Source organism: Nicotiana tomentosiformis, chromosome 4 (genome assembly GCF_000390325.3).
Source record: "Nicotiana tomentosiformis chromosome 4, ASM39032v3, whole genome shotgun sequence".
In the NCBI taxonomy this organism is placed as follows: Eukaryota; Viridiplantae; Streptophyta; class Magnoliopsida; order Solanales; family Solanaceae; genus Nicotiana; species Nicotiana tomentosiformis.
The window spans coordinates 9,688,824-9,714,607 of NC_090815.1; the positions used below are offsets into that span (position 1 = coordinate 9,688,824).

Genomic DNA, 25,784 nt, shown 5'->3' on the forward strand with positions numbered 1-25,784 from the left:
ATTAGAGAGGTTTCCTTGAATAATTTCAAACAGTTAAAAATGGAAACTTTTCAAACTTAACAACATTTTTTCTTGCAATAAATAAACTCTAAAGACGAATAACTGATCGCGACAACATAAATTAAAAACGGTTATCGAATGCACTCGTCAGTCGTCATCAAGTATTCTAATCTTGACAACATAGGAGATGATATATGCGTTAGCCACCAGAAACCAAAATCCGTAGTCACATGGAGGCACATGATTGACACCAAACATATAAAAAGCTGCATTTTTCTGATGCTCTGACCCTATTTGATGAATAACAGTAAATAAGTATTGAACGTGTGATCTCTTGGCATCAACGAAGAACGTTGTTGATCACAAATGAATAAAGTAACTGGACAAAACAAGAAAATACAAAACCATAAAAAGGTAAATGCAGTTAACAAGTCAAAGCTCAGGAGCCGACGAAGGAAAGCAGGGAAGGAGGATCAACACCATGAGTTTCTTTCCCCCCCGCACGTCTCAAAGTGGGTGGGGCAGGTTGCAAACGATTTCAAGCCCCCTGATCGCAATTACCACAACTGATGAGCTACATATAGAGTCCTCCACTACTTCAAGCCCTTATCGTTGCAGCTTTGTGCACCATATTTTCCTTGTGGATTTGGTGACAACTCTTCTCAACAAGATCAAGCAGCTTCTCCAAATTAAAAGCCCAGGAATTTAAAATGTCATTGCTGTCTTTTGATGGTTGAAAACAGACGATACCCACAGGTCTGTCGATCTTTGCTACCAGTGCTTTTGATACAACCATTTCTGAAAGGTGCTTTTCAGCGTCCTGAGATGAGAGAACAAAAGATGCGTAAAATCAGAAGAACCATGTTATAAGTATGAGACACAATCTCAATGGATCAGAAGAATGAAGAGGGAACATGTAAACAATGTTCTAAATAACATTGAAGAAAAAAGGCGGGGCTTGGATGAACACACAATTTGATCAAGAAGATCGTACAGAACTTGATAACGGACATGCACACACAATTTGATCAAGCCATGAAATAGTAACTTAGGCAGCCGGATCATAGTTTTTACTTCCTAAACCACTTCATACTAACTAACTACACCAGCAGAATTAACTGTCAATGGTGCTTTTGGGTTACTATTGACATAAATACAAAGGTGGTCTCCAATTTGAGAGCTTGTATTAGCTACTATACTGATTCATGTCAATATTGTTTATTATTCTTAACTCAAAGATATTTTTACCTTTTTACATTTTACGTCTTGAAGGAGCACAATTAACATGCTAGCCATGAGTTACAAAAGCTAGAGATGTATGCTACTACACACCGCTTTTTCAAGAAACAATGACACGGTTGCATGCTAGTTGTTGTGGCCCGGGGGATGGGGGGTTATTTAAATTTTAGCTCTTGAAGCCTCAGTCTTCACTTAAAATAAGTTTTTTATAGCCTGGAAAAAAAGTTAAATCCCTACAAACTTTGAAGTAGAGAATCCTTCTTTTAAAAAAAAAAAAAAATGGCAATGAGAATCTAGAGAATTTTTTCCTATATTTCAATATTAAAATTTGTACAAGGAAAATCTTCTGTGCTGGAAAGCAATAAGTTGCTAAAGATGTGCTATATTCTTTTACAAGGTAAGAGTTTATTAATGAAGGTACCAATATGGTACAAGTTACAAAATTCCAGCATCTAACACAAAAATGGCAACTACATATCTTCTATCTCTTCTAATAATTCCACGTATTGCTCCATATTTTCTATAGTACTTCTTTTACAACCAAAAAATACAGACTCAAAGGATAACTGTTCTCTAAAGATGTGATCTGTAATTTGGAAGAGTGAGTACCAACCTGAATAGAAAGGCACAATAAATCTGCTAATCTCTTCAAAGTTATCCTCGAGTAGTATTTTGAGACAACAAGAATGTTCTGCAAGGAAGTAGTAATTGGAAAAATGAATCAATAGAAACTATAAAACGAAGGAAAATGGAGAATTGCAGCATAGCGTAGTACATGCTCTATAACTCTCAGTCTGAGATCTTCAGCTGCCTTGTCACCCAAAGATCCACCAAGCATATTCTTTTCATTTTCAAACTCATCCTTGAAAGTATTCCATAATGATGTCCACTGAATGACCTCCATGGTAATTAATTGTTTCAGAAGCAGCCTAAAACAAAAGAAAAGGCACCTTAGACCCAAACTGTTTGCCTACAACAGCAGAAGGATGGAAAATAATTGTCAACTTTTCTATCGAAGTTACCCCATAAAAGATGAGAATAATTTCCAACAATTTCTCTTATTATTATGCCAACTTCAAGGTTTATAAATTGAAAAAGACTGGGAGCACGCTGCCAAGAGTATCAAAGCCTTAATATTTTCCTTTAATATTTCTACTTGGAAGCATTGGTTTCAGAATCTATGTTAATTAAGATAAACACCTTGATCATTGAATTGCAATGATCTTTTATTGATGCGAGTTCTAAAAGTTCATCAAGAGCAGCCTCGCCACTCATTTCATTGCCACACTATATACACTGCATATATGGCTAATAAATCCAAAATCATTTCTGATTAAGAAAATCCAAAAGACTACTTGATATTTTTTTTACAATTTTTAATTAAAAACATAAGTTCAGAAACTAAACATTGTTAATTTAGAAAAATATTTGAATTATGATAATTACCTTTTGATGTTTGTGAAAAAATGATGTTTCAATGAAGAAGCAGCCTCATAAAAGAACCATGTTCTTGAAGTCCATCTCAAAGCAGCCTCACCATTCAACTTATTACATACATATACATTAGAAGTTATATCAAACATGTAACCTATTGCATTTGTATCTAAACTCTTTCTATAAGGCAAGTTTGCATCTAATCTTTAATAAGGATTCAAGTTATTATGAAACTCATACCTAACTTGCATAAAGAGAACATAAGTTAAATCATGGGTTTCCTTCTCAATTCTATTACAAAGTACTTTATTACCAAATGGTCCGTTGATACAAGAGCAGGGTATATTTTCCAGAGAGGGTGCTGAAGATGGTTGGCAAATATTGAAGAAAGCTTTCTCCACAACCTCTTACAGACAAATGAAAGCTAATTGTTTATCCTCAGCTTCATAAACATAAGAGTTCAAGTTTCAATTTTAAAGACAAACCTGAAATGAGGGATCTCTGAAAGATTCTTGTCCTCCAAAGTTGCGTTATGAAGGCTTGACTGCATAGGATCATGAGGTGACAGCACCAAGTACCAGCAAATTTTCCTCAACACCTACAAATTATAGAAGAGGAATTCAGCATGCTTGTGGGGCAACCAAGTATCATTATATATATATATATATATATATATATATATATGTGGCCCTGCTTTTGAAGAAGTCAGGTAGCATTAACTCATTTAATCAAAAAGTTCTTTTGCTTCTTTTCTGTCAAACATGAAACAAATATCTAGTTATTCTTGCAATTATTCCTTCTTCCAACATTTCGAAACAAAAAATGCAATCAGTCAAGCTCCTATTGACATACATTATCTCACCACTCTGAGTTGGAAATGCTTAAGATTTCAAAGATCATCATGTTCCCGTTAAGTTTTGAACTTATAGGATATATCCATCATACAACACATTTTTCTCCTGACATACCAGCAAGCCAAAACTACTTATAGCATGTTTGGCCAAGCTTCTCAAGAGGCCAAAAGTGCTTTTTTTCTCAAAAGCACTTTTTTTTTCCTAACTTGAGGTGTTTGGCCAAGCTTTTTTGGGGGAAAAAATGCTTTTGGGAAGAAGCAGAAGCAGTTTCTGAGAAGCAGAAAAAAGTAGCTTCTTCCCAAAAGCAGAAGCAGTTTTGACTTTTCTTCTTATCAAAAATACCCTTAACAAAATATAGTATATACCAAAATAACCGTTAAACCTAATACTTAGGATATTAATGTATAAATATTTCTTATTATTTTTAGGATAGCTTTCTAATATATAGTGACTTTAGGGGTGAATGCGTTTATATTTGTTGAATGATTTTTAATATATTTAACTTATATTAAAAGAATTAAGCACTATTAAATTTTATTTTCATATTTTACTTAAATAAAATGAAAAGATTTAATTATTGCATGTAATAACAAATTTTTAAGATTATTTATTTACTTATAATATTAACTATTAAGTAAATTTATTCATGTCTTTATTCGTAATTTGATACTTAAAAGCACTTTCTGAAAAGCTTGGCTAAACACAAATTATTGCTCAAAAGTGCTTTTTAGAGTGATTAGCCAAACACAAACTGCTTCTCTCCGAAAGTACTTTTTTCAAAAGCACTTCTCAAAATAAGCTGATTTCTCCTGCTTGGCCAAACATGCTATTAATCACAAAGGGATGGACTTGAGCAAGCATATAATAGTGTTCTATTCTTTTTAGTTTTTATTACTTTTTACCATGTGATTTTCTTCCTCACAAATGAGAAGGATTTCTACTCTTTCTTCCTTAGATCAAAAGGAAAAAGACTACCTGCACTTTCTCAACTCATTAGTATCTAATAGAGCTGATACCAAAGGAAAAACTTTCACTTTCTTCTTTACAAAATTAATAAATCCCCCCCCCCCAAAAGAAGCTCTATCGAGTAAATACTATAATATTCAACACCATCTTTTACTTGTGACACCAATGTTCCAATTGGAATTAGTATTGTAAATGACGGTAACTGTTGCACGAACGTTGATATTATAGATTAATTCTCTAGTTAAGATCTCCTATTCAGGAACGCAACACTGCACATGCATTACACCGTGTACTATAACTAGCATCCAACAATATAAATGAGCTAGACTTACTGGTATCCACTGTTCTGGGTCTTGCTTTACAGAAGGGATCTCATATATGGCCTTGTAACAGCGACATATCTCAAGGTAATCATTGCTATGAAAGTAATACCTGCAGCACAGGATAAAAGAATGACTGACAAGTGACAAGTTTAAGACGAAACAAATGCAAAGCAAGGTTCCAGATGCAACAACTCCATCTCCCATTTTCCTAGAAGTGTTTACAGTAATCTTATAGTACATAACTAAGTGAGTTCTTTCAGGCTCTAGAATCGACAAAACCTATAAATCAAAGAAAATCAGGTGCAAACTGCAATCAAGTGCTGGCCACAGTGGGCACCACTCGAACATAAAACTCTTCGCTGAAGAGCATGGACTTAAGTCTATGATGCGACGCATGACTCAAGTTTTAATGGAATTTCCGAATTCAAATACAGGTGCCTGAGCTTTAAAAGAGCATTATCTTATCTAGGTCACAATGGCAGATACAACAGCTTATACTATTCTCATGTAGTATAGTTCGCTCTTGGCCACTTTCTATCTTCTCACAATATAGTCAATCTTTCTCTGGATTGAGAGGTTTCCCTTCAGGTTAGCATGGATCAAGACTCTTAATTAATTCAGATTCTGGCAGGGAAGTGGTCCCCGCTCAAGCATGAAACTCCGGTAAGGGAGTGATATGGTCTGCGATAAGAAGCATGACTTTGATTTTAAAAGGAATTTCCCACTTCAAACCCGAGTAAGCAACTCAAGTGCCTGAATTGTAGTAAAGAGACTACATGATCTTAACTAGGCCATATAGGTAGATAGAACTGCTGAAGACCTCTATAGATTATAATTTCCATTAAGTATGTTACAACCATATGCAGCTTGTGCACAATCACGCGCATGCAAAGCAGCAAAATGGTGGGGGGGAGGGAGAAGAAAGAGAGACCCTACTATAAATATTGTTTTAGCATACGCAAAATAATTATTCGCCACTGCTAAAAAGGATGTTAGAGTCCACATAACAACTGTCTAGCATTCAAAATCCAATGACAAACTTTTTGGAAGGAAAAAGCGAGTATAGAAGAAACTATAATTGACCTTCTAACAACTAAGCATTCAAGTCCCAATGCAATCTTACGTTGAGTTCAATCAATATCTCAACCAACTACACTTCCATCCCAAACTAGCTGGGATCGGTAATGAGACATTTTTCAAACGGATCATTTCATTACTGGTATTGAAAGTCCATTCATTACAAAAACCAATCTCGAAAGACAACAAAGGAAAACTATAGCTCAGATACACAGATCTGGTATCAGGTAAGCGTGATATCACAAGTATGAATATTATCTCTTTGGTGGAAAATCCAAGACTTTCGTGTATAAGCAGGCTAAATAAGCATCCTTTTAGTAGCACAGAACAGTTGATAACAGCAGTAAGTTCTACTCAGTATCATTGCCAAATGCCTGCCACCATAAGGATGATTAACTAAAAGAAGCACAAGTAGTTCAAATTCATTTAAAAGACAAACCCAATAAGATGCAAAATGTGCACAACCAGAATGTTTCACGAGAATGCACATTTTAACCACATTCAATTGTAAAATGAACATGAACTTGAAAAGTAAGATAAAATAACTTGAGGTACAATCAGTGAAGAAGCATAATCCACGGACCTAATCATTAATTCATAGTAGATTCGCTTCAACTCTAACAGTGATGGAATATCTGGTGCAGGCTCTTCGACCACATTTTCACCTTCTTTTGGTTTCTTCTTTTCTTTGGAAGGATCAGCTTCAAACACTTTGGGATTGATCTTTCTAGAGAGTATTTGTGCACGAACATAATCTTTACGATCTAAACAGAGACGCACCTGCAGAGTTCAGCATTAGATAATTAGCCCAAAGCCACGCTTCAGTTTTCACTAGAAAGTAAAGGATTAGCAAGACATACTTGTTCAAGAATAAAAGCTATCTTCTCTGTTTTTGCCATTGCCCCAAAAGTTTCAACCTGTCAGCCAATACACCCAGAGATGGTTAACATTGCAAGTAACTAATCCAAAAGGCTTCTTTCAGAAGGAAAAAAGGGACTGTTCTGTTCAATTTAATACTGATTACTAGAAGCAAAAAGAGCTAGAAGTCACCAAGGAGAAGGTCAACAAATACTGACCGCCACTTCTTGCATCAAATCGGCAGCGTCATCTATGAGTTTTTGGTCTTCTTTAATCTTCGCAAGTTTCTTAATCAATCGTGCTCTCTCAATTTCAACATATATCTACATGCAAGATCAAAGTTCCTCAGTGAGAGAGAAAGAAAAAAGGTAACTGAAGTGTTCTAAATGAAAAAGACTTACCTTTCCTGCAGACACATTGTTCAGGGTCTTGATGAGTTCTATCTTAGTATCAAGATCTGGTGTCTGGTCAATATATTGCATCGCTTGTTGGACCATAGCCTGTACTGCCTGCACAAGTCCAAAGAAACCACTATACAAAATCACCATGCAGTTTTAGTAGGAAAAACAAATCCATAAGATCATCCTACACACGATATGCCTTCACAATTTTCTATTAACAGTTGATAGTTCTACACACAATATGCTATGTAAAGAAAAAGCCTACCTAGATAAGTACTTCCTAAAGCAATGGAGTAGGAGCATATATTCAATTGTACCATGGTAGTAGCCAAGCACAACCCAAGCATCCAAATACCTATACATGTAGCCACATTACACATGAACTCATGCAGATGATGAGTGAATTATATAAAAGGAAGATCCTCTCTTCCTCCCACCAAATGCATATGACTTTTATTGATTATTTCTGAAGGTAAGTGAACAAACATTAGAAAGCACCAATAAGGTGCAACCCAAATTTTACTAAAGAAGTCTACATCGGAGACCATAATCACTGCATACCACAATCAATCCCTCTGCTATAAAAATCTTTGGGCACCATGGAAAAGATAGCTTCGAAATTCTAGAGGATTAATTGAGTCACGTGAAGATGCAGAATCAAAAAGAACTCATTTATTCGTCTTATTTATTATTATTTATATGAATAACTTGTTTATTTTATATATTTATATATTAAATATTACTTAATGTGTTAGATAAATTGATATTAGCGGTGGGGTCTTACTAACACTTCTTCAGAAAATCTTTATATTTACATAGTATGGTCTCCCAGATTGTATTTTCCATATTTTGTATTCTATTCATACTTTATGTTTCTCTGTTTCACTGCTGCTTTATTGAGCTTTAATTCACTTCCACTTGATGTCTTTGTCTCTAATGAATGAAACTAAACTCATACAAAATTTCAGCACAAAATATTACCTGAAAACAACAAGGATACAAACAAAAGCCGTCAAACCATCTAGTACAATAATTGATTAGCTTCGAAGTTTAAAAAGAGAGAATAAACAGGTGCTTTCATTATACTAATCATCAAAAGTTTTTCTTTTTCTTTTTCTTCTTAAACTCCGAGCCCAGTCAATCAACATGATCTAAATTAGAACGAAGAGAGTAATAATTTACCTGTTTCAATTGACCACGACGCTTAGACAAGAGAACAATCTGCTCATTAAGTATTGTCCAAGCGCGAGCTTCAAAGCAGAGCTGAAGAATATCGGTGGCCGCTTTCCTCGTACCCGCAACATCGCCAGCTTGTCTCATTTGCTTCTCTACATTCAACAGTGCCTCTATTTGCGCTTCCAATTTCCCATCACCTTCCTGAAAATTGAGCAATAAAATTACACTCAATGTGACAAAATAAGATCTGAAATCGAGTAGAGAAATTGAGGAATTTAAGTGCAGAATAGTGGATTACCATTTTTGAATTCGAGTTCGGGTACTTGATTGAGATCGTTGCAGAACCCTAAGAGAGAGAGAAAGAGAGTATCGAGTGTTGAAGACGGTCTATTTTACTCTTTTGAGTCTTTATGCTTCTTTTTCTTTGTGTTTAGTATCTTTCTCCTTTCTTTCAATCTCGTTTTCTTGTCGAAGGGGCTAGGATGTAATTAATATTTTATTTTTTTAATTTCTTTTAAATCTTTGTGTCTTATACAGTTGAGAGACAAAGTTAGTGAGAGAATTTGTTTATGTTTGACAAGTGGAAATTACGAAAATAACAATAACAAACACAATGAAATCCAACATAGTGAGTTATGGGAATGAAGCGTGTGTGCAGACGTTACTCTTATCTAATAAAAAGGTTATTTCTAATAAACCCTCGACAATGAAAATTATGAAAATAAAATTATGAATTAAAATTCACTTGTCAAACAAAGGCAATACTCATACATTTTGTGTTAGTTGTATGAGGCACAAAATAAAAAATAAATTAAAGAAAATAATATTATAAAGACTTTTTTTCAATTATGTGCAAATTAGTGCGGCGTCTAATTATCAAATATAGATATTATATAGTTTTTAACAATGGTGGAACAAGATCAGTTTGCCTAACACAATTAATCCATAAAACACTTGTTACTTTCTATCGACATAAACATTTGATAATTCTACTTACTAAAACATCATGAAATTAGCGCGTGTATTTCAAATAATTCGCACAAAGTGCCATACTTGTATTACTTAAGTTAGACACAAGTCAATAATATTTGGCTTGAAGCAGGCCGCACATCATCAATTTGTGACATTAAAGGCAGAGCCAGTGCTAAATTTCACAGTTATAACACATATAGGAAGAAGGGTAACAGGAAAAGAATGGTTACATGTATACATTTTCAAATGCCTTTGACATATGTTCCTAGTTCTTTCAAGAAATAATAACCAGCAAAAATATTATCGAAGTCAACAGATTATCTGTGTTTTGTGACAAAGCTGTTCTGTGCCTGCTCTCGTCCACGAAAACAGGTAGCACTCAAGATGCATTTTGATGGCTAGCCACCTAAATGTATCACATTTCAAATCTCGGAACTGTGACTGCAAAATCATTGCAGTAGATTTGGCTTTGACATGATGTTAATATCGGTTCAGTTCCCGTCACTTCTGCTTCACCAGCCAGAATGGCGACTCTCTGATCTGGACGAAAACTGTGACTCCAGACCAAATCCAAAGTCAAGCTCAGAACGACTTATAGGTGACCTGTCGCTTCCTCTACCTCGAATATCTCCAATGTCTTGAGAGTTACGTCGTTGGGATATCTTCATGAGATCTTCTCCAATCTCAAGATCTTCTTCTACCTTGACTCTTCTATCCCCATCAGAGGTATCAACTTCTGTTACTTGAATGTTTCCTACCTTGCTAGACTTTAATGCCTCTTCATGTACATATCCGCGGAAATTGTTTTTCGAAGGTTCTATCCTCGAGCAGAATACTTCAAGAAAATTGTTCGTGCAACCCCGGTCATACACATTGATCCTGTTATCTCCTCTTAGTCCTCTATGACGAAAGTTCTCATATGTGGTCTATAGGAAACAAATCAAAATCACGAATAGGAAAAAAGGAAAGAAAAAGAGCACATTGATATGAAATTAATTTTCTGATCTGCAATCGACAGCCTCAAAAAATTTAATCTTATGAAAAGTTAATTATTGTTGTACACTAAAGCAAATCAGAACTAAATTATATATTGACATAAGAGGTGTAAAAGACTAACCTGATTTCGACATATGAGATACAAATGGAAGCCAGTGAGACCCCCAACAAACCACAGCGAAACAAAACAATACGCCATCAGTGCCACTGATGCAGGCGATACTTTAATAGCCTTCCAAATAGTTCCATAATCATCCACAAGAAGCTTAAGATACAATGCCGACATGGAAAAGACGTAAATACAGAGGAGAGCAGTTGAAGAAACAAATAGGAAGAAGCAACGATAGTTGCGCTGTACACCAAAAAAGAAACAAACGAGTCTCAAGAGGCAGTGAAGGAGCAGCTAAAAGTAGAAAGGTGAAGTTCTATCTCATAGACCTTTCATTTACAACCACGTAAACAACTGATACAAAACAAACAGCGAAAGCGTACTACATTTTTCTCCTTAAGAAACCATAAAAGTAGTTTTAAAAAGAAAAGGAATAAAAAGTGGAATCACAAAAGAACCTTAAGAAAAGAATAGCTGTAAAGAAGGAAGATCCATTACCTTTCCAATGCATTGACCCACCCAAGGGCAATGGTGATCAAACCGCTCCACACAGTTATCACATACTGAGCAATGAGAGCATCTTGGTGGACGATACAACATGCATGTTTCACAATATTTAACTCTCACCGGCAGACCATTGACTAGGATTTGTTTGGTGCGAGGCAAAGGTTTCCCACCAGCTTCATTGGAAGCTGAAGAATCATAACCTAACACTTCCTCTGGAGGATGAGAATTACGTGGAACAACGCCAGGATCCTTAGTTGATGTTGCAAATAGAAGCAAGAAGACCTATTGCCAGCACGATGTCAAGACTATGAATTACTAATAAAACAACAGAAGAAAGCACAATGGCACTAGGGGACTGCAGCTACAAATGTACTAACTAAAGTGTTTGTTCTTTGTAAAAGCTTAAGCTTTTAGATGAGATGTCACACAGTTCAACATGGTATCGGAGTAGGCAAGAGGTTTTGTGTTAAATCTCACCACCACCTAAAAAAACAAAAAGAAATATTTCCACATGTTTGGTCCATGAAAAAGAATCTGGCCCAGACATGAGGGTGTGTGTTTAGATATAATATACAACAACAACAACAACAACCCAGTGTAGTCCCACTAGTGAGGTCTGGAGAGGATAGAGTGCACGCAGACTTTACCCCTACCTTCAAGAAGACAGAGAGGCTGTTTCCGGTAGACACACGGCTCAGGAAAGGTAAAAGAAGGACAACAACAAGCATACCACTCGGAAAACCGAAGTGAAAATACAAAACTAACATTAGGTACTGTAATCAGAAAGCCGAAACGAAAGCAACAACAAGTTTAGATATAATATAATTAAGTAATTTAAAGTGTGATGGTCACACAGTTTAACAATATCTGCGCAGAAAGTAAGAAGGAAATGAAGTATTTAGCCAAACTTTGCCCCACAAACTATAGGATATTACAGGCCAAATAAAGGGAAGTGAACTAACATAGATTGTGAAGACAATTGCTAAGACCATAATTGCATATCCTGTACTTCCTGTTGAGAATTCGTGAACAAGATTTCTTGCAACAAATACGCAAAATGTAACAACAGGGACAAGGATAAGCGTAAAGGTGACGATCAGTGACTTAGCATCTGGTCCGAATATCAGCCTCCCATCAAATAAGAATTTCTGCAGATTACAAACATTACCCAAAAACAAAAGTTAAATGCCAACACAACATCAGAGAAGAATAAATCCTATAATGGCATCTCATGCCAAATAATAACATCAACAAACTAGTGAGTGCCAAGTGAAGCATTGGTGAAGCCGACTGCCTTAAGTTTTCCATGATAGGTTCTAAACATTTACCTTTTTTTTTTTTTGATAAGGTAAAAAGGTTCTAAACATTTACTTTGTGTTGTTGTTTCTAGTTTTAGTTCTTTTGACTTCAAAACCACACCCATTCAATATTCAAATTAAGTCAAGGTTAACATAATTTCGGTAATTGATACCTAGTCAAGGTTACCATGTGCGATTGCAGTTCACCTATGCGTAGAAAATCCACGACAGTGTCAAATTGTTCATTAAAACAATAAACCTAAATAACTAACTGAAACGATAGCATTACTACTAATACATCATCATCCCATCAACAAGCAAGAAACAATATGTAAGACGCCAAAATCCTTAAGCTCAAACATGTGATAAACCCAATACAACTAATCCAGCAATCCAAAAGACCAAATTTTCATATCTTGTCCAAGACCGGTGATTAAAGCGAAAAAAAACCCAGGTCAAATTCCGCTTAAGTAAACCAAATTATAGACTTTAAGCACAATATAAGGACAGCCAATTAACAATACCCTTCAGAAACCATTAGCTACTTAAAAAAATTAAAGGATACTTTATATTAAGGCATACATGATCCTTAAGCTCAAACAAAATAATCAACTAATACAACTAAATCCAGCAACCCAACAAGACAAAATCTTTTTCCTTGTTGAAAGCTGGCAAGTAAAGCAACAAAAACCCAGTTTAAATTCTTCCAAATTAAAGTAGATAAAAAGGCAAACACAATGTATGCACATCAAATACTCATATCCCTAAAAACCCATTAGCTTACTACAAAAAAATCAAGTATACTCTCTCCAATTTGCATAATCTTAAGCTCAAAAGAAATAAAGAACTAATACAACTCAACCCAGCACCCAAGGGTGTGTCCTAATAGTAGATGAGAACTATGAGGTCTCGCGTTCAAATCTGAGTAGAAGCAAAATAAGCTAGGTGATTTCTTCCCAAATGCCTAAACTTTGGTTGTCAAAGTTACCATATAGTTAGACAAATGCGGAGCTAGAATTTGAAATTTATGAGTTCGAAATTGTAGTTCCTTTAAGTTAATGGTGTCTAAATTAATTAATTATTACATATTTAATGGATTTCTTAAGACAAATAAAGAATTTGGACCAAAGCTATTGGGTTCGTACCCGTATTCCACATACTAGCTCCGCCCCTGCTGGTAGGAGATGGCACGTATGTGATGCAATAGTCGAGAAACGGGCAATGCCGAGAATTATAAAAAAAGTACAACTCAAACCAGCAACCCCCAACAAGCCAAATCTTCTTTTCTTGTTGAAGACAAGCAAGTAAAGCAACAAAAATCCAGATCAAGCTCCACAAAGTAAAACCAACCCATTGAGTTTTAACACAATATATGCGCACCAAATTAGTCATATTTTTAAAAAATAATGAGCTTAATTAGAAAGAAAATGAAAGAATACACTACATAACAGTTTGCATTATAATGTATACCATAAACATATGGACTAGAAAGAACCTTACATTGTTCCCTTTCCAAGACTGGAACACTCTCTTGGGTTTGGCCATGAAATAATGATTCTTGTTTTAGTTACTTTACTAAAACTGGAAGAAGAATAGAAGTTGGGGGAAAAAATGAACAGAATTTGGAATTCTTTGTTTTCATTTTTATTTTATTTTATTTTTTGCTCTTTCATTCTTCTTTTTCAACTTTGGTGCATACAAATTCGTGTCAAAATGGCGGTCTACGGTTCAAAATGCGGTGGATTTAATCATGGTTATATGGCTTTTCCTTTCTCTCTTTTTTTTCTTTATTTCTTTGCTTTTCTTCTGTCGGCCCTTTCTTTTTCATATGCTTTTTCTTTTGTTTTTCTTAATCTAATGACTAATGTGCGAACCTTAGTTTTTTTTCCTAAAGAACGAATATCGCATCTAATGTATTGTACGACTTTAAATAACTAATTACAGACTTCTTTATATATAATAATCATTCATCATAATATATGTTTTCTATAATATTATTATTTCGATATAACAACCAAAAAAGTCCGGAATAAATAAGACTGTTATAGAGAGATTTGACTGTACATAATTCTTTTAATAAAAACTACTCTATACGATTAAAATCGGGCCCACCCAATTTTGTTATTTGACCGAGACCGAGAGTTTGCATCGAAAGACGACTTCGAAGTGGATCGGATTGAGGCACGAAGACAAGGTACCGAGATTGAGATTCGAAGCACCTGCCAAGATCGAGGCCGGCAGCAATCGAGACCAAACGAGACAGGCATCGAGCAATACCGAAGATAGCGTAATAACGGAAAAGCGAGATATCCGCGACTGGTCGAAGATCATGGCAGAAATCTTGGAACGAGTCGAATCAAGAACGGTTGTTTAGTTAATCATGTGATTTCCTTCTGTAATTAGAATTGTACCATATATAGAATTCCTCTACTATATAAAGGGGGTTTCAACCATCTGTAGGGACAGCTGATAAAAAAGCAATATAATTTTCTTTCTCGCTCACACTCTTGTTCTTCAACTTATTGTGTTTTTATTGTCCTGGCATCAATCAGTTCGAGGATACTCTAACTCAAGGGTTGAGTTATACTCAAATAATGGTTTGATTTACTTTATTGTATAATTCTATCATTAATCTTCATATATTTCAATTGGTATTAAGTGAAATCACATAACCTTAAACCCACATTATAAGTTTAATTATTATCCAATTTTAAGGGTAAACAGTTTGGCGCCTACCGTGGGGCTAAGGATAATAGTGATTTCTTAATACTGATTACGATAACACACACTACTTTACGCTTGTTCTTGTAAGTGTTTTTATTTTTAGAAAAAAATATGTCAAACTCACAAACAACACCCACGCATGGTGACAACGGTTTCAAATTTCACGGAGAGAACGACAATATAGCCGCCCCAGGAATCGAGGTGCCTCAGGATGATCTCGAGGGAGTACCAATTGCAAACCCCATCGACGTCAGTTCACATAATGCCCTAAATACAAATTTGGGCGCTGATCCCGAAGGTAGCGTACGCAGGGAAGGTCGATCTCGTGGTCGAGGTACGCAGAGTGGAGGAGATGTTGGAGTCAGCCTCCAGTTGATATTTGAAATGTTATAGGCTCAACAAGCTGCTATAGCGCAATTACAAAATCAACATCGAGCGCCGAGTGGGGTAGAACCAGAAGTCGTCCACAGGACTGAGCCAGTGCCGGAAAGGTCGAATGCTAATGAATCAGGGACTGACCCCGTCATTATAAAAATGCTCGAGGAGCTCACTAAACGAATTGAAACGGGAGAAAAGAAAATCGAGGAAAATGACAAGAAAGTAGAGACATATAACTCTCGGGTTGACCAAATACTGGGGGCACCACCAATTTTAAAAGGTATGGACTCGAAAAAGTTCGTGCAGAAGCCGCTCCCCCCAAGTGCGGCTCCGAAGCCCATTCCGAAGAAATTTCGCATTCCGAAGATCCCTAAGTATAATAGGACAATCGATCCAAATGAGCATGTCACCTCCTATACATGTGCGATAAAAGGAAATGATTTAGAAGACGATGAGATCGAATCGGTTCTACTAAAGAAGTTTGGAGAAACTCTCTCGAAGGGGGCAGTGATATGGTATCACAATCTGCCACTTAATTCCATCAATTCCTTCACCATGCTTGCAGACTCTTTCGTAAAGGCACACGCCGGAGCAATAAAGGTTGTGACTAGGAAGTTGGACCTCTTCAAGGTAAAACAGAAAGATAAAGAAATGTTGAGGGAGTTCATATCTCGGTTTCAGATGGAACGCATGGAACTACCACCAGTTACAGACGATTGGGCTGTTCAAGCTTTTACTCAAGGTTTGAACTATCGGAGTTTGGTGGCCTCACTACAGCTAAAGCAGAATTTAATCGAATACCCAGCGGTGACCTAGGCCGATGTACATAATCGATACCAGTCGAAGATCAGGGTCGAGGATGATCAATTAGGGACCCCTTCTGGTTCCTCTTATCCGATCAGGCCCATTGGAAGAACTCAGAGAGATATCGATAGAGAACCTAGGTCGAACAGAGACCGATATCAACCATATAATGCAGATCATAGAAACAGCGGCCCAGGATGCAATCCCATCCGAAATGATCGAAGGAACGATCGAGGACAGAGCTCTCGAGGGCTCGTGAGAAAAAATGGTTTCGATAAACGTGTCGATCCCACAGAGGCACCACGATTATCAGAATACAACTTCATCATCGACGCATCAGGTATTGTGTCAGCCATTGGGAGAATCAAAGATATTAGATGGCCCAGGCCCCTACAGACCGATCCATCCCAAAGGAACCCCAATCAAATATGTAAATACCATGGTACGCATGGTCACAGAACCGAAGACTGCAGATAACTAAGTGAGGAGGTGGCCCGTCTATTCAACGAGGGTCACCTTCGAGAGTTCTTGAGCGACCAAGATAAAAATTATTTTAGAGACAGAGATGCAGACAGGAAAAACGAGCAGGAAGAACCATAACACGCGATTCACATGATCGTTAGTGGGATCAATATTCCACAAGGGCCCATTTTCAAACGCACTAAGGTATCGATCACCAGGGGAAAAAGAACTCGAGACCATGTACCAGAAGGCACTTTATCATTCAACGATGAGGAAGCAGAAGGGATCTCACAACCCCACAATGATGCATTGGTAATCTCTATCCTTGTGAATAAAATTCAGGTTAAACGTGTAATAATTGATCCAGGAAGCTCGGCCAATATTATTCGATCGAGGGTTGTGGAGCAGCTCGCCTACAAGATCAGATTGTGCCCGCAGTTCGAGTTCTCAATGGTTCAACATGGCAAGCGAAACTACTAAAGGAGAAATCATTTTACCAGTAAATATAGTTGGGACTATTCAAGAAACCAAGTTCCATGTGATCGAAGGCGATATGAGATACAACGCCCTGTTCAGAAGACCCTGGATTCACAATATGAAGGCAGTCCCTTCAACACTTCACCAAATGCTGAAGTTCCCAACACCGAATGGAGTAAAAATGGTGTACGGTGAATAGCACGTTGTCAAAGAGATGTTTGCGGTCAACGAAGTGATACCGATATCGACACTTTCGTCAACAAAAGGATCGAAGTCCAAAGGAAAACATGAAGCTAAATAGCAACCACAGTTGCCGACCTCGACTCAATCAGAGAAGCAGGGAACGGACGAGGGCGATGACTATTGGATCCCTCGATCCTTCATAATCCCCGAGGATTTCGACGCCGCCAGATCGACGGTCGAGGAGCTGGAACAGGTCGTATTGATCGGGCATCTACCCGATCGAAAGGTATACCTGGGAACGGGGTTAACCCCCGATTTCAGGGAAAAACTCATTAAATTTCTTATCAATTATATGGATTTTTTGCTTGGTCCCATTTAGATATGACAGGGATCCCGTCGGAAATTGCTACACATCGACTGAGCTTGGACCCAAAGTTCCGCTCGGTAAAACAAAAGAGAAGACCCCCAAGGTAAAACATGCATTCATCAAGGACGAGGTAACCAAACTTCTCAAAATAGGGTTCATTCGGGAGGTAAAATATCCTGAATGGTTAGCAAACGCAGTCGTAGTCCCTAAAAGGGGAAATAAAACTTAGGATGTGCATAGATTATAAAGATTTAAACAAAGCATGTCCTAAAGACTCTTTTCCTCTGCCAAATATCGATCGCATGATCGATGCCACGACCGGCCACGAGATCCTTAGTTTTCTCGATGCCTACTCCGGGTACAATCAAATACAAATGAACCCGGAGGATCAAGAAAAGACTTCGTTCATCACTAAGTACGGCACCTATTGTTATAATGTAATGTCGTTTGGACTATAAAATGCTGGTGCCACTTATCAACGCTTAGTAGATCGAATGTTCGAAGAGCAAATAGGTAAGTCAATGGAAGTTTATATTGACGATATGCTAGTTAAGTCCCTGCAAGCAGAGGACCATTTGACACATTTGCAGGAGACCTTCGATATACTAAGGAAATACAACATGAAACTCAACCCGGAGAAGAGTGCATTTGGGGTCGGCTCGGGCAAGTTCCTCGGGTTTATGGTATCAAATCGGGGTATTGCAATCAACCCCGATAAAATCAAGGCGATCGAAGACATCACATTCGTGGATAGTGTTAAGGTCGTACAAATATTAACAGGGCGCATAGCCGCCCTAGGCCGATTCATCTCAAAGTCTTCAGATAGAAGTCACAAGTTCTTTTCACTGCTAAAAAAAAACCAATTTTGCATGGACCCAGGAATGCCAACAAGCATTGGCAGAGTTAAAGCAGTACCTCTCAAGCCCGCCACTGCTTCATACTCCGAAAGCAGATGAGCAACTCTACTTGTACTTAGCAGTCTCGGAAATTGCAATAAGTGGAGTCTTAGTTCGAGAAGAGCAATGTATTCAATTTCCTATTTACTATGTTAGTCGAACTCTAGGTGAGGCCGAGACCCGGTACCCATACTTAGAAAAATTGACGCTTACCCTAATAAGCACCTCTAGGAAACTAAAACCATATTTTCAATGTCACCCAATTTGTGTAGTGACCACTTATCCTCTTCGCAATATTTTGCATAAGCTCGAGCTCTTGGTCTGATTGTCCAAAATGGGCCATCGAAATCAGCGGGTACGATATCGAGCATCAATCTCAAATGACCATCAAGTCTCAAATCTTAGCAGACTTCGTGGCCGACTTTACACGAGCCCTCGTACCTGAGGTCGAAAAAGAACTATTATTAAAATCAGATACAGCATCGGGGGTATGGACCTTATTCACAGATGGCGCTTCGAACGTGAAAGGGTCCGGGCTAGGCATTGTTTTGAAGCCGCCCACAGGTAATACAATTAGACAGTCTATCAAAACTTCCAAGTTAACTAACAACGAGGCCGAGTATGAGGCCATGATTGCAGGTCTCGAGCTAGCTAAGAGTTTGGGAGCAGAGGTCGTCGTAGCCAAATGTGACTCCTTAATTATGGTAAACCAAGTCAACGGAACCTTCGAGGTTCGAGATAATTGAATGCAGAGATACTTGGATAAATTACAGGTGACACTACATCGGTTTCAAGAATGGACCCTGTGACATGTACCTCGAGAGCAAAACAGCGAAGCCGATGCCCTTGCAAATTTGGGGTCGTCGGTCGAAGACGATGAAATTAGCGCGGGGACTATCGTGCAACTTTCGAGGTCGGTGATCGAATAAGGCCACGCCAAAATAAACTTCACAAGTTTGACCTAGGATTGGAGGAATAAATATATCAAGTACCTAAAAAACGGAAAGCTTCCGTCGGATCCTAAGGAATAAAGGACTCTACGTACGAAGGCCGCACGATTCACATTGGCCGGAGATGGAACACTCTATAGAAGGACGTTTAATGGACCCTTGGCAATAGTTTGGGTCCCGGAGACACCGATTACGTCCTACGGGAAATTCACAAGGGAACTTGCGGAAATCATTCCTATGCGAAATCATTGGTTCACAAAGTCATCAGAGCAGGATATTACTGGGCCAATATGGGAAAAGATACGAAGGAATTTGTTCAAAAGTGCGACAAGTGTCAAAGGTATGCGCCGATGATCCACCAACCCGGGGAGCAACTCCATTCGGTCCTATCCCTGTGGCCGTTCATGAAGTGGGGAATGGATATCGTCAGCCCTCTACCATCGGCCCCAGGTAAAGCTAAATTCATTTTATTTATGATTGACTATTTCTCTAAATGGGTTGAAGCAAAGGCCTTCGAAAAAGTCAAGGAAAAAGAAGTTATCGACTTCATCTGGGATCACATTATATGTCGATTCGGAATGCCTGCCGAGATCGTATGCGACAATGAAAAGCAATTCATCGGCAGCAAAGTAACAAAGTTTCTTGAAGACCATAAAATCAAAAGGATCTTGTCAACGCCATATCACCCCAGTAGGAACGGACAGGCAGAATTAATGAACAAAACCATCATTCAAAATCTAAAGAAAAGGTTGAACGACGCTAAGGGAAAATGGAGAGAAATGTTGCCCGAGGTCCTTTGGGTGTATCGAACAACGTCAAAATCCAGTACGGGATCAACACCATTCTCTTTAATAGATGGCGTCGAAGCTCTAATCCCGATAGAAGTCGGGGAACCTAGCATCGGGTTTTGATATGCAACGGAAGAGTCGAATCACGAGGCTATGAATACAAGTCTCGAATTGCTAGATAAAAAATAGGAAAGCGCCCTCGTTCTAATGGCCGCACAGAAGCAACAGATCGAAAGGTACTACAACCGAAGAGCCAATTTTTGACATTTTAGAACTGGGGACTTAGTACTGAGAAAAGTCACCCTCAATACTCGAGACCCAAACGAAGGAAAACTCGGCCCAAATTGGGAGGGACCGTATCAGATCCTCGATATCGTCGAAAAAGGATCTTACAAACTCAGCATGATGAACGGCGAACAATTGTCAAATAATTAGAACGTGTCACTCCTCAAATGATATTACTGCTAAGGTACAACCTTCTCCATTTTCATTTATATTTTATACTAACCGTTTGCAGATGTTTAATCGAAGACATCAAAGGATTTTTCAAACGTAGTCCTTAGATCTAAAAGCACGCGTTGCACTCTTTTTTCCTTAGACCAGTTTTTATCCCAAATGGGTTTTTCCAGCGAGGTTTTTAATGAGGCAACCATTGTTCGTGCTAACTTAGAGCAATTCAATAGTATCCGAGGCTCTTTTACAATCAACCTCGAATACTGGGGGGCATCACCCTCGGATAGTTACAAGAAAAATACTTCGTGTCGACATGGTCTCGATAGGTAAATTTTGTAGAGGACCAAACGGTAGATTACTCGAGCCCTAATGGCAAAACTAATTTATTGGAAGAAGTATTTTTCCTTACCAGATGCCCCGTGTTTTAGAAAAATTTATACTTTGCAATTTCATACTTATGATCTATGGTGGAAACTGGCTTAAGTTTGATCACAACTGAAGTTCAACAATTTATTCGATACTCGGGGACTGTCGTCCAAAAAACTGAAACGAATTACTAAACCTCGAGATAGTAAGACCTTAAAAAGGCAATCCTCGATTTTATAGGCTACGGCCACCCCACTCGGAGACTGATACTTCAAACAAGTTCAAAGTATAACAGGGGAACAAGCCCAAAAGGCGAATCCCAAGTTAAAGGCTACGTCCAAATCAACACGGTTCGCAGACGTCCAATTTCCGTTATTAAACAGACCTTCGAATATTTTCATAAACTGGTTAAAAAAAGGCTACCCTCGGCTAAATTCTAAGGGTATCGATAATATCGACCCTCGAAAATCCTAATGGATACAAAGGTGTTCGAACTCTCGAACAAATTCTTTATTTTATGCTAAGGCATTGTGAAACAAAGGGTCTCGATAATATCGACCCTTGAAAATCCTAATGGGTACGGAACCGTTTGAACTCTTGAGCAAATTCTTTATTTCCTGTTAAGGCACAATAAAATTTATATGATTAAACGATAAACTTATCAAGTCAAAAAAAGGGGAGAAAGCCTTTCTTTTTGTTATGGCTGTATCGGCCTAATTTAAGAGCCTAAAGGGCCAGTTTATTTTTGAGTTCAAAGAAATAATCCTTACTCAATTAAAACCTAAGGGTCACCCTATTCCGAGTTCGAACAAGTACTTACTCGATTATAAAAACTACACTAGTTTGGTTTCGATCAAAATGCCTAAGCCTCGAACTTATGAACAAAACTTTCACAAGGCATAAAAGAAATAAAGACAAGTCGGAAAGGAAAGAGATATTTATATATATGAATACTTACAAGGTCCGATCAGGATCCTATACAAAAAATCAAAAGTGAAAAATCCTAAGGTTCCTGATCTCCTCCGGGGGCAGCTTCTTCTACATCGAGGTCCTCCCCATTCTCGGACCCGCTCTTGCTGCCATCATCATCATCGAAAGTGGCCAGCACTCCAGCTTCGTCTTCATGCTCTCTAGCCTTTAAATCTCGCTGGTAAGATCGAAACCTCAAGCGTGAATCTCCTCGAGGGTATCCCTCCGAGATTGGCATTTGGCGAGTTCAGCAATCCAATATGCTCGAGTTTGAGCGGTATCGGATGCCTCTCTTGCTTGGACTTGAGCGGCTTCAACATCGGCCCGATAGACGGCCACGATCGCATCCGCCTCGGCCTTTGCATTTTCGGCTTCAAATTTGGCCTTGGCAAGTTCGGAAGCCAACCGAGCCTCGAGCTCCTCGATTTTCCTTGTTTGATCCAAGCTCTTCTCCTTCATGCCTTGAAGTTGACTTTCGACCGATGATAATTGGGCTCGAGCAGTCTCTTTTTTGCAACAAAGCGGTCCATACCTTCTTTCCACCCCAAGGACTCCGCCTTTATCATGTTGACCTCCTCACGGAACTGCTCAATCCTCTCGATCTTCTGCTGCAACTGTGAAATTGAAATGTTAGCCACCATTCCCGAATCGAGCCCATGAAATTTTAAGATTTTTATTACCTGCTCGATCAGGTCTGTCTGATCTTGGTGAGCCTTGGCCAACTCGGCTCGAAGATCTTTGATCTCTTCCTTTTTCTGCCCACTAAGAAGTTTGAGGGCATTTCTCTCCTCCGAAAGCCCTCGAAAGTCAGCCTCACATCGGCTCAGCTCTGCCCGAGACTTGGAAAATGCCTCCTGATGAAGAGCTAAAGCCTATATGAAAAAGAAAAAAAGTTAGGTCATAAAATGGAAGAATATGACATCAACAAAGGGAATCGAGACTTACTCGATTCAGGGCTCGTTGAGCCTTGAAGAAAAGACCCGATGCGTCACTCGGGCTGGCAACATCCTCGGTACCTATAAACAAATCACGGAAGGGGTCCTCTCCCTCATGAGCTCCATCTACCTCAAGGGTCCCCAAAACTCGGGCTTCCCGAATCGCCCCTTCGATTACTATTGCCCCAAGTGAGTCACTTGGGGCGTTCTCTTCAGTTCAAAGAGCTTCAGGGCCGGTCCCTTCAAATATACCCACTATTTGTTCACTTCGGTGGGAGGCATCCTCAATCTCCAATGATTCGGGGACTTTGCCCGAGTCTTTCTCCGATACCTCCTCAGTTCAATGCGGAGCCTCATCAACCACCATCAATCCAGCTGTCTTTGGGGCATCAATGGTTTTCTTCACTCGGGCCACCAGTATGGAGCCGTCATTTTCTTCTTCATCATCTTCATCCCTTAGACGCCAAACAGATTCTTCGGTCAGAGGGATGGTGTTCTTCCTCGGCTTACGAGCCGTCCTTGTCTTAAGTTCTGGGTCCTCGGAAGCCTAGGCCTATTTTCTCTTATTGTCCTTCGCCGGTTTTGGAATCGGGGCCGAAGTCTCTTCCTCACCAGACGGGGGCCTCATGACCGCATCTTTGCCCAGGCCTACACGCAAGAAAATTGGTTAAGTATAAGAAAGACATTTTGATCGAATCATCAAAGGCATGGGAAAGGGGCTTACCAAGAGTTTTGGCCTCCCATCGGCCTTTTGATAAATCGCGCCATGAGCGCTCAGCGTACGTAGAGGTCGAGGACAGGTCCCGAACCCAGCTCTTGAGGTTAGGAATTGCACCAAGCATCCAAGCGACCGCTACATCACAGAAAAGGATATCGATAAGAAGAAGCAAAGGGGCAAAACAATAAATAAGAACTAACAGCGGGATTATACTTACGCTTCATATTCCATTTCTCAGGAAATGGCATCTTTTCGGCTGGGATTAGGTTGGAAGTCCTCACTCGAACGAACCGGCGCATCCAACCTCGGTCCTTGTCCTCGTCTATGCTCGAGAACAGCACTTTGGTGGCCCGACCTTGGAGTTTTATTAGCCTGCCTCGATAAAGGCAGGGGCTGTATAACCTGATGAGGTAGTCGAGGGTGAAAGGCATCCCCTCGACTTTGCTCATGAAGAATAGGAGCAGAATAACAATTCGCCAAAAAGAAGAATGGATTTGGCCTAGGGTTATTTGGTACTGACGACAAAAATCAACGACGATGGTGTCGAGGGGGCCCAGCGTGAAAGGGTAAGTGTAAACACTTAAAAACCCTTCCACATGGGTGGTAATGTCTTCTTCCGGGATCGGGATCACCTCTTTTTTGCCTTTCCAGTTGCAATCTTTCCTTACCTGCTTAAGGTACTCTTCAGTTATCGAGCATATATACCTCGACACTGGCTCACATCGACCAGGAATCGACGAGGCTTTATCGGTTTTGAAGTCAGAAGTGATGACACACCCCCCGGGAACACACTCTTCAAGTTGTGGCTCCACCGATGTTTTGTCGCCGTCCGGCCGCTATGAAGAAGCGTTTTCTTTTTGAGGAACAATCTTTGATATTTTTGCCATTTTTGTATGGATTTGAAGTTAAAAATAGATGAAGATATTTGATGTTTTGAGAAGATGGTAGCAGTGAAAATCGTGGATTTGCATATGAAGAAGTTAGAAGATATAAGAAGCTTTGGAGATTAAGAATCTGAAAGTAAAAGTTCGAAATGGTGGAGAGAGGGGCTATTTATAAATTTTACAACGACGGTTCAATATTGGCAGTGGCCGACCATCGACTGACGCATATTTAATGCCTAGAAAACTGTACAGACAGGACATTTCAGTCACTTCCGTCACAAGGATGATGTCATGACAGGTCGAGGTAGAAAATTAAAGGCTCAATTCGTTTCTTGTCATTACACTCTAAAAAAACGAGGGGCTATCTGTATACGGTTAAAACCGGGCCCACCGGATTTTGCTGTTTGACCGAAACCGAGAGTTTGCATAGAAGGACGACTCCGAAGTGGATTGAATCGAGGCATGAAGACAAGGTATCGAGATTGAGATTCGAAGCACATGCCAAGATCGAGACCGACAACAATCGAGACCAAATGAGACAGGCATCGAGCAATACTGAAGATAGCGTAATAACGGAAAAGTGAGATATCCGCGACTGGTCGAAGATTATGGCAGAAATCTCGGAACGGATCGAATCAAGAATGGTTGTTTAGTTAATCATGGGATTTCCTTCTGTAATTAGAATTGTATCATATAGAGAACTCCTCTACTATATAAAGGGGGTTCCAACCATCTGTAGGGACAACTGATAAAAAAATAATATAATTTTCTTTCTCGCTCATACTCTTGTTTTTCAGCTTATTGTGTTTTTATTGTCGTGGCATCAATAAGTTCGAGGATACTCTAACTCAAGGGTTGAGTTATACTCAAATACTGGTTTGATTTACTTTATTGTATAATTCTATCATTAATCTTCATATATTTCAATTGGTATTAAGTGAAATCATGTATCCTTAAATCCACATTATAAGTTTAATTGTTATCCAATTTTAAGGGTAAACAACTACGTAATTTTTTTAAAAACAAAATGTACATGTTTCTATATAAATATAAAATGCATAACGTATTAGCTTTATCCTTGTTAAAAAATACTGCCTTTGGTATATAATAGATGACTTTTTGGCCTTTGACACACCCTTTAAGAAAATACTAACTCATAGGAAAAAAATATTTTAACTAAATTATCCTTAATTAAAATTTGCATATGGTAACTTGACACA

General features: G+C 38.7%; 2 protein-coding genes across 5 annotated transcripts; both read right to left on the bottom strand.

Moving 5' to 3' along the window:
* Window positions 1–244: 244 nt before the first annotated feature.
* Window positions 245–8,787, bottom strand: LOC104119988 (26S proteasome non-ATPase regulatory subunit 12 homolog A-like). The gene is made up of 11 exons (XM_009631631.4): window positions 8,627–8,787; window positions 8,335–8,529; window positions 7,153–7,260; window positions 6,970–7,074; window positions 6,754–6,810; window positions 6,477–6,673; window positions 4,826–4,925; window positions 3,159–3,271; window positions 2,015–2,168; window positions 1,853–1,930; window positions 245–820 (listed from the first exon to the last, which is right to left on the bottom strand). Exons 1-11 carry the CDS (start codon window positions 8,627–8,629, stop codon window positions 599–601), a joined length of 1,332 nt encoding a protein of 443 aa, XP_009629926.1. The 5' UTR covers window positions 8,630–8,787; the 3' UTR covers window positions 245–598.
* A 722-nt stretch (window positions 8,788–9,509) lies between these two features.
* Window positions 9,510–13,932, bottom strand: LOC104119989 (protein S-acyltransferase 8-like). 4 transcript variants are annotated; one of them, XM_009631632.4, is made up of 5 exons: window positions 13,711–13,930; window positions 11,875–12,060; window positions 10,904–11,194; window positions 10,418–10,648; window positions 9,510–10,226 (listed from the first exon to the last, which is right to left on the bottom strand). In XM_009631632.4, the coding sequence occupies exons 1-5, from the start codon at window positions 13,753–13,755 to the stop codon at window positions 9,813–9,815; spliced, it is 1,167 nt and encodes a 388-aa protein (XP_009629927.1). In that variant the 5' UTR covers window positions 13,756–13,930; the 3' UTR covers window positions 9,510–9,812. The 4 variants fall into 4 exon arrangements, with proteins under 4 accessions (XP_009629927.1, XP_070055651.1, XP_009629928.1 ...); XM_070199550.1 differs by lacking the exon at window positions 13,711–13,930 and adding an exon at window positions 13,356–13,639; XM_009631633.4 differs by lacking the exon at window positions 13,711–13,930 and adding an exon at window positions 12,384–12,768.
* Window positions 13,933–25,784: the final 11,852 nt, after the last annotated feature.

Bases quoted from the DNA above. Each gene is read 5' to 3' on its own strand.
- LOC104119989 (XM_009631632.4), bottom strand. From the start codon at position 13,755: ATGGCCAAACCCAAGAGAGTGTTCCAGTCTTGGAAAGGGAACAAT. The intron at 12,061-13,710 runs GTAAGGTTCTTT...TGTAATCTGCAG, and splicing joins AGTCTTGGAAAGGGAACAAT to AAATTCTTATTTGATGGGAG. The intron at 10,649-10,903 runs GTAATGGATCTT...TTTGGTGTACAG, and splicing joins TGGGTCAATGCATTGGAAAG to CGCAACTATCGTTGCTTCTT.
- LOC104119988 (XM_009631631.4), bottom strand. The intron at 3,272-4,825 runs GTAAGTCTAGCT...TATAATTTGTAG, and splicing joins ACCCAGAACAGTGGATACCA to GTGTTGAGGAAAATTTGCTG. The intron at 821-1,852 runs GTTGGTACTCAC...CTCTCATCTCAG, and splicing joins TATTGTGCCTTTCTATTCAG to GACGCTGAAAAGCACCTTTC.